Raw genomic sequence first — 9,174 nt, 5'->3', positions numbered from 1 at the left:
CTCCACATGATCTCTGACTGCAATAGAATCCAAATCGATACCGTAAAATATATATATATATATATATATCCTTCCATTAATTAGGGAAAGGTGGATGACGGTGGCCTGGGGACCCCGGACACAAAGTATGATGTTTAATTCCATCATGTGAGAATGAGGTTTGGATTACGACATGAAAATGCAATGTTATGTCAGCCAGGCTAACTGCCCTCTAAATGGAGAAAGATTCATTGCTACAGCCCACATTGTACAGGCATAAAGCGTACATTGTTCATGTCATGCATGATATAGCTGAGACCTAGGCCTATTCAATTGGACGGTGACCTCAGTATGTGGTGTCCGAGACCAACCCACTGCACTGTTCATTTCATCATCTCGGTCGTTTGGAGAACTGCACAAAAATCCCCGAGACGTTTAAAAAGCTGAAGACAGCCCTTTTGAACTGTTTTCTATGTTGCTTTATCTGATTGAAAAGCAGACAGTCTCTAGTCCTCTTGTAAGAGATACTAAATCTGTGCTGAATTCAGCTTGCCTGGCGCAATGGGCCAATAGAGTAGTCCCCAATACGGTAAATCCTGCCTATATGGCTCTCCAGCCAAGCTAGAGAAAACACCATAACTGTTTGTAAGATTTCAAATAGTGTTTGAACTCAGGTCTTGTGGAACTCTGCAGGGCTCCTTGTCCTGACGTTGCAGGAGGCAGAGTCCACAGGGCTCCTTGTCCTGACGTTGCAGGAGGCAGAGTCCACAGGACTCCTTGTCCTGGTGTGGTGTCAGGAAAATAACCTCACACTCAACGTCAACAAAACTAAGGAGATGATTGTGGACTTCAGGAAACAGCAGAGGGAACACCCCCCTATCCACATCGATGGAACAGTAGTGGAGAGGGTAGCTAGTTTTAAGTTCCTCGGCATACACATCACAGACAAACTGAATTGGTCCACTCACACTGACAGCGTCGTGAAGAAGGCGCAGCAGCGCCTATTCAACCTCAGGAGGCTGAAGAAATTCGGCTTGTCACCAAAAGCACTCACAAACTTCTACAGATGCACAATCGAGAGCATCCTGGCGGGCTGTATCACCGCCTGGTACGGCAACTGCCCGCCCTCAACCGTAAGGCTCTCCAGAGGGTAGTGAGGACTGCACAACGCATCACCGGGGGCAAACTACCTGCCCTCCAGGACACCTACACCACCCGTTGTTACAGGAAGGCCATAAAGATCATCAAGGACATCAACCACCCGAACCACTGCCTGTTCACCCCGCTATCATCCAGAAGCGAGGTCAGTACAGGTGCATCAAAGCTGGGACCGAGAGACTGAAAACAGCTTCTATCTCAAGGCCATCAGACTGTTAAATAGCCACCACTAACATTGAGTGGTTGCTGCCAACACACTGTCATTGACACTGACCCAACTCCAGCCATTTTAATAATGGGAATTGATGGGAAATGATGTAAATATATCACTAGCCACTTTAAACAATGCTACCTTATATAATGTTACTTACCCTACATTATTCATCTCATATACATATGTATATACTGTACTCTACAACATCGACTGCATCCTTATGTAACACATGTATCACTAGCCACTTTAACTATGCCACTTTGTTTACTTTGTCTACATACTCATCTCATATGTATATACTGTACTCGATACCATCTACTGTATGCTGCTCTGTACCATCACTCATTCATATATCCTTATGTACATGTTCCTTATCCCCTTACACTGTGTATAAGACAGTAGTTTTGGAATTGTTAGTTAGATTACTTGTTGGTTATCACTGCATTGTCGGAACTAGAAGCACAAGCATTTCGCTACACTCGCATTAACATCTGCTAACCATGTGTATGTGACAAATAAAATTTGATTTGATTTGATTTGATTTGGCGTTGCAGGAGGCAGAGTCCACAGGACTCCTTGTCCTGGCGTTGCAGGAGGCAGAGTCCACAGGACTCCTTGTCCTGACGTTGCAGGAGGCAGAGTCCACAGGGCTCCTTGTCCTGGCGTTGCAGGAGGCAGAGTCCACAGGGCTCCTTGTCCTGGCGTTGCAGGAGGCAGAGTCCACAGGGCTCCTTGTCCTGGCGTTGCAGGAGGCAGAATCCAAAGGGCTCCTTGTCCTGGCGTTGCAGGAGGCAGAGTCCACAGGGCTCCTTGTCCTGGCGTTGCAGGAGGCAGAGTCCACAGGGCTCCTTGTCCTGGCGTTGCAGGAAGCAGAGTCCACAGGGCTCCTTGTCCTGGCGTTGCAGGAGGCAGAGTCCACAGGGCTCCTTGTCCTGGCGCTGCAGGAGGCAGAGTCCACAGGGCTCCTTGTCCTGGCGCTGCAGGAGGCAGAGTCCACAGGACTCCTTGTCCTGGCGCTGCAGGAGGCAGAGCTGCATCAATTTCTTGGAGTGGCCGTGCAATACAAGACATGAATAGTGGATTGATGTGGACCACTCACACACACACACACACACACACACACACACACACACACACACACACACACACACACACACACACACACACACACACACACACACACACACACACACACACACACACACACACACACACACACACACACACCAGGGGAAGGGCAGGATGGGCAGCTTCTTGATGCAATACATTATCATAATGAGCCACTGACCCAAAAGACCGGCACACAGACCACTTTCTGAAGGGAACTCATTCATTACAGTTCATTCACCTCCTTCATAACACCGGTGATATTTAACCGTACCATGGGCCCAGGAGATTGAACAACCTATTCCCTGATAGTTCAAGTAGTGTTCTTCGGTGGCCTGGCCTCCAAACCTTACAGAACACAAGCTGAGGTAAACTGAGGAGAGAAGAAGAAAATAGAGGCCTTGCCAGAAGTGCTTTTACCTGGCAGACTGTTCAAACTATTATTTAGTAAAAGAACAGATCGAAGTGGAGGAAAAAGGGAAGTAGAAAGTGTTCAGTGTTGACCATGTGAAGTACTGCAGCCCACTGGAGAACAGACACGTACTGTAGCTACATACTTCTTCAGCCAAGACAATTATGCTTTACACTCCCGTGTCCATCCTTCTGTGCACCATCTAATACCAGCTTCACAACACGGTGCCAACCTGAACTGCACCCTGCTGGCTTAGATATCTGGTCTGTTCACATTGTGGTTCCAGTACTACGGTGGATATGTAAGCAGGCCAGTACTAAGCTCTGCTAGGCACGGCTGGCTCACTAGTGAGAATCAAAGCTAAAAGTGGGGCCTATGGGATACCCTGCAGGCCCGGGTCAACACAAGGTATCCTTTAAAGAGAACAGGGTGCCATTCAGGAAGCAGGGCTGTCAAATGAGAAGAAAGCTGCAGGACAGTGGGTACAGAGGGGATGTGAGGTGTAACACACAGGACAGTGGGTACAGAGGGGATGTGAGGTGTAACACACAGGACAGTGGGTACAGAGGGGATGTGAGGTGTAACACACAGGACAGTGGGTACAGAGGGGATGTGAGGTGTAACACACAGGACAGTGGGTACAGAGGGGATGTGAGGTGTAACACACAGGATAGTGGGTACAGAGGGGATGTGAGGTGTAACACACAGGACAGTGGGTACAGAGGGGATGTGAGGTGTAACACACAGGACAGTGGGTACAGAGGGGATGTGAGGTGTAACACACAGGACAGTGGGTACAGAGGGGATGTGAGGTGTAACACACAGGACAGTGGGTACAGAGGGGATGTGAGGTGTAACACACAAGGGTTCTGGTTCTGTACATGTTCTGATAGTTGAATTTAAAACAGCACACATGCAGGTGAACATACCAGTATCTCAGAGACAGGTTGTTCTGACATGCACAACCTTCTGTCCTACAGTATTCCTCTTTACCTCTACCTGGGGTGGTTTACTCTACCTGGGGTGGTTTACTCTACCTGGGGTTGGATGGGTGGTTTACTCTACCTGGGGTGGTTTACTCTACCTGGGGTTGGATGGGTGGTTTACTCTACCTGGGGTGGTTTACTCTACCTGGGGTTGGATGGGTGGTTTACTCTACCTGGGGTTGGATGGGTGGTTTACTCTACCTGGGGTTGGATGGGTGGTTTACTGTACCTGGGGTTGGATGGGTGGTTTACTCTACCTGGGGTGGTTTACTCTATCTGGGGTTGGATGGGTGGTTTACTCTACCTGGGGTTGGATGGGTGGTTTACTCTACCTGGGGTGGTTTACTCTACCTGGGGTTGGATGGGTGGTTTACTCTACCTGGGGTTGGATGGGTGGTTTACTCTACCTGGGGTTGGATGGGTGGTTTACTCTACCTGGGGTTGGATGGGTGGTTTACTCTACCTGGGGTTGGATGGGTGGTTTACTCTACCTGGGGTTGGATGGGTGGTTTACTCTACCTGGGGTGGTTTACTCTACCTGGGGTTGGATGGGTGGTTTACTCTACCTGGGGTGGTTTACTCTACCTGGGGTTGGATGGGTGGTTTACTCTACCTGGGGTTGGATGGGTGGTTTACTCTACCTGGGGTGGTTTACTCTACCTGGGGTTGGATGGGTGGTTTACTCTACCTGGGGTGGTTTACTCTACCCGGGGTTGGATGGGTGGTTTACTCTACCTGGGGTTGGATGGGTTGTTTACTCTACCTGGGGTTCAAATCTCAGAGCCGACTATGTGAAAAATCTGCGGTGTGCCCTTGAGCAAGGCACTTAACCCTAATTGCGCCTGTAAGTCGCTCTGGATAAGAGCATCTGCTAAATTATGTAAATGTAAATAATTAAGGACAAAGCACTCCACAAAACACATACTTTCTCTCACACACCTCCCCTAGAATACACACACGTTGACCATGAGGATTGCATACCTACATCCTCTCTAGCCCCTCTTCCATCCCCAAAATGAGGGTGCATGGGGGAGGGAACGCAGCAGAAGAAACTGAAAGCCATGATTCATTTAGAGAGCTCAGGGTTGTTAGGCCTGTTGCTAGAGGGGCTTATCTTGCACCACTGCTTTGAAGTGCTCACTGCTCAACACCCGGCCTGAGAACAAGATGCCTCAACGGAGAGAGAGAAGCAGCTGATTAGAGTTCATCTGAGTTTGGGATGTTTGGGACATTAAACCTTTTGTAAATGCAAGGTCAAATGTGGGTGCATATTCAAAGAGCTTGTCAGAGTAGGAGTGGTGATCTAGGATCAGGTTCAGCCTCTTATTCATTATGATCTAAAAGGCTAAAGTGATCCTAATTATCCAACCTTATCAGCACTCCTACCCTGAAATACTTGATGAATAGGGACCCAGATCCTACGGCAATTCACAATCAGAATAGACTGGGAGACAGGTTTAGCTCTCTGGATCCAATGTGAATGTTGGTAAGTCGCTTTGGATGGAAGCCTCGGCAAAACGGCATATTAATACTATTATATTATAATATTGAGCACCCGGTGTCACAGGAAGGCCAAGAAGATCATGAAGGACCTCTGCTTCCCGAGCCACGGCCTGTTCACCCCGCTACAATCTAGAAGATCATGAAGGACCTCTGCTTCCCGAGCCACGGCCTGTTCACCCCGCTACAATCTAGAAGATCATGAAGGACCTCTGCTTCCCGAGCCACGGCCTGTTCACCCCGCTACAATCTAGAAGATCATGAAGGACCTCTGCTTCCCGAGCCACGGCCTGTTCACCCCGCTACAATCTAGAAGATCATGAAGGACCTCTGCTTCCCGAGCCACGGCCTGTTCACCCCGCTACAATCTAGAAGATCATGAAGGACCTCTGCTTCCCGAGCCACGGCCTGTTCACCCCGCTACAATCTAGAAGATCATGAAGGACCTCTGCTTCCCAAGCCACGGCCTGTTCACCCCGCTACAATCTAGAAGGCTGAGACATTGCAAGTGCATCAATGTGGTGGATGGGCACTGGGGTGTGGAAGGGGACTGAGGGGGGTGGATGGGCACTGGGGTGTGGAAGGGGACTGAGGGGGGTGGATGGGCACTGGGGTGTGGAAGGGGACTGAGGGGTGTGGAAGGGGACTGAGGGGGGTGGGTTTATCCTTTTCTTGATATTTTGTTATTTGAGCAGATGATTAGGCTTCTATTATTGTTTGTTGTACAACCAAACATGTTTCAGTCTAATGATTAAATCAATCTCTGAAGAGGTTTAAAGCTTATCAACTTGATGATTAAGTCTGTGGATCTTTCAAGGAACAAAATGAAACCAGCATTATGGCTGCAAAGGGTTGGAAACTTTCCGGTAAATTTACGGAATTCTTCCTGAAATGTTCCATGGGAAGTTAAGCCTGGGAAATTTGGGAATTTTGCTTAAATTCTAAAAAAAAGTTTGCTTTTTAATGGGATACACAAGGCAATTCTAGGTCTTCTGGCATATTTTGGTGAAACGATCCCCAAGTCAATGGAATTACAACCCTCTGCATGCACAGTGCATTCTGCCATCACATGTCTGGTAGGTTTTCATTACAATACTGGGTGGGGTGAATACATTTTATATGACATACATTCTTTTTTTGTTAACTAGTAGTTAAGTAGCCTACAGCAAAGTGTGTTTAAATCATGTCTAACTTGTTTACAATTGCTGCTAGTTAGTTTTTGCTACCATGTGAGTTTTAGCTTGTTTGAGCCTGCTAACTGAGGAGTGTTCATTCACCCGTTGTTAAGCAGTTTAATCTAACTGCTTAAATATTTATCTGTACATGGAATTGTATTTTTTATTTATTTTTTATACATTTTTTCCTAATCTTTCCAGGAAAATGCCATGGGCACTGGCTGATGTGTGGAGACATCTCACTGCAGCTAATGTAGAAGGAAAAGCTGTGTACGTTTGCAAATAGTGTGTCAAATCATATGTGAAGAATGCAACAAAGATACAGAATCATCTGGCCAAGCGCATAAAGCACTCACAACAAGCAACCTCTGACAAAAGTCCCTCTACTTCCACTTGAGGTGAAAATGATGAATCAGTCACCTTATCGATAGCAACAGCTCATGGTCGTCCTGGAATCAGAAAGTTTTTTGACTCAATGGAGGGACGTAGTCAGAGAAATGCTGATGAATGTCTGGCTCGAGCTGTGTACGCAACTGGTTCACGTCTGATGCTCACAGGCAATGTGTATTGGAAGAGATTGCTGAATGTTCTTCACCCAGCATACACCCCTCCAACCAGACATGATGTATCTACTCATTTGCTGGATGCAGAGTTCAACAGAGTTCAAGTGAAGGTCAAGTAAAGCTGAAGGCAGTCATCAATGACCTTGACCACAGAAGGTATTTACACTGGTGAGACAATGCCATGAACACTGAATGCTGCTTGGTCAGGGAGGGGTCCTACCTTCACATCACACCCATTGGCTGTGCTGCTCATGCATTGAATCTGCTCATCAAGGACATTGGGCACTTAAAACCATGGATAAACTCATCAAGCTATAGCAGGGACATCAAGCTATAGCAGGGACATCAAGCTATAGCAGGGTCATCAAGCTATAGCAGGGTCATCAAGCTATAGCAGGGTCATCAAGCTATAGCAGGGTCATCAAGCTATAGCAGGGTCATCAAGCTATAGCAGGGACATCAAGCTATAGCAGGGTCATCAAGCTATAGCAGGGTCATCAAGCTATAGCAGGGTCATCAAGCTATAGCAGGGTCATCAAGCTATAGGAGGGACATCAAGCTATAGCAGGGTCATCAAGCTATAGCAGTAAAGTGAGAAGAATAAGAGCACCACATTGCAGCGGTCATCATGTTTGACAGTCTCCTGGAGGGGAAGGAGTCTCTCCAAGAAATGGCCATATCACAGTCTGCCGATATGGACAGCCCTATCAAGAGGATCCTCCTGGTTGATGTATTTTGGGAGAGAGTGATAAGCAGCCTGAAACTCCTGAAACCTATAGCAGTAGCCATTGCACGGATTGAGGGAGACAATGCCATCCTGTCTGACGTTCAGACTCTGCTTGCAGATGTAAGGGAATAAATTCGTACTGCCCAGCCCACTTCACTGTTGCTCCAAGCAGAGGAAACTGCAGTTCTGAAATACATCAAAAAGCATAAAGACTTCTGCCTGAAGCACATACACGCCGCAGAGTACATGTTGGACCCCAAGTATGTTGGCAAGAGCATCCTGTCTGGTGCATAGATCAACAAGGCCTATGGTGTCATCACTTCTGTGTCTCGCCACCTTGGCCTGGATGAGAGCAAGGTTCTTGGCAGTCTGGTGAAGTACACTTCCAAGCAAGGGCTTTGGGATGGAGATGCAATATGGCAGTCGTGCCAACATATCTCACCTGGTGGAAGGGACTTTGTGGATCTGAGGCTCTTTCCCCTGTTGCCTCCATCATCCTCCAAATCAAACCAACATCAGCCGCCTCAGAGCACAACTGGTCCTTGTTTGGAAACACACACTTGAAAAATTGGCGGCTATCCGGGCAAATGTTAGACTTTTTGAGCCTGACAAAAAGCCATCCTCAACAAGGTTGGAAAGTGACAGTGAAGATGAGGCCTCAGAGTCTGATGTTCAAGAGGTGGACATTGAGGAGGTCCAGGGAGAAGACATGGAAGCCTGAGGGTCTGATGTTCAAGAGGTGGACATTGAGGAGGTCCAGGGAGAAGACATGGAAGCCTGAGAGTCTGATGTTAGAGAGGTGGACATTGAGGAGGTCCAGGGAGAAGACATGGAAGCCTGAGAGTCTGATGTTCAAGAGGTGGACATTGAGGAGGTCCAGGGAGAAGACATGGAAGCCTGAGAGTCTGATGTTCAAGAGGTGGACATTGAGGAGGTCCAGGGAGAAGACATGGAAGCCCGAGAGGAAGACAACCAAAGCTTTAGTTTCCAGACTATATTTTTACAGATGTATGTTGAAAACATTTTTGGGAGATGGATCATTGGGGATCATTCAATATTCCTTTCTTTTGTTGTTCAGTGAAATCATCCCATGTGAAGAGTCAACTCATTTAATTCAAGTTCAACTTGTAACTAAATTGTTTTATTTAATAATCTGCAATTATGTCTACTTATGATGAGGTAAAAGGTTTGTGTTTCGGTCTCCATATGATAGTAAATATATCCATTGCAAAGAACATCTACATTTAAATGGTATTAATATTAATTTGCATATTTTGCCGTTAATTCCCATATATTCCCATGGAAAGTTTCCACCTCTGAATATTCCCCAAAACGTGCAACCCTAACCAGCAT

At 47.1% G+C, this 9,174-nt stretch overlaps 1 protein-coding gene across 1 annotated transcript in view; it reads right to left on the bottom strand.

The window, feature by feature from the left end:
* Positions 1–649: 649 nt before the first annotated feature.
* Positions 650–9,174, bottom strand: part of LOC124024904 (WW domain-binding protein 11-like) — a 29,994-nt gene continuing 21,469 nt past the window's right edge. Inside the window, exons 5-6 of the mRNA XM_046338637.1 lie at positions 1,977–2,367; positions 650–761 (exon numbers count right to left, since the gene is read on the bottom strand). Of these exons, the coding sequence (XP_046194593.1) occupies positions 650–761; positions 1,977–2,367 (503 nt within the window). The remainder of the gene's footprint in view (positions 762–1,976; positions 2,368–9,174) is intronic.

This window comes from Oncorhynchus gorbuscha, unplaced genomic scaffold, assembly GCF_021184085.1.
Source record: "Oncorhynchus gorbuscha isolate QuinsamMale2020 ecotype Even-year unplaced genomic scaffold, OgorEven_v1.0 Un_scaffold_2059, whole genome shotgun sequence".
Classification (NCBI taxonomy): domain Eukaryota; kingdom Metazoa; phylum Chordata; class Actinopteri; order Salmoniformes; family Salmonidae; genus Oncorhynchus; species Oncorhynchus gorbuscha.
This window is presented reverse-complemented; position numbering and strand designations above follow the sequence as displayed.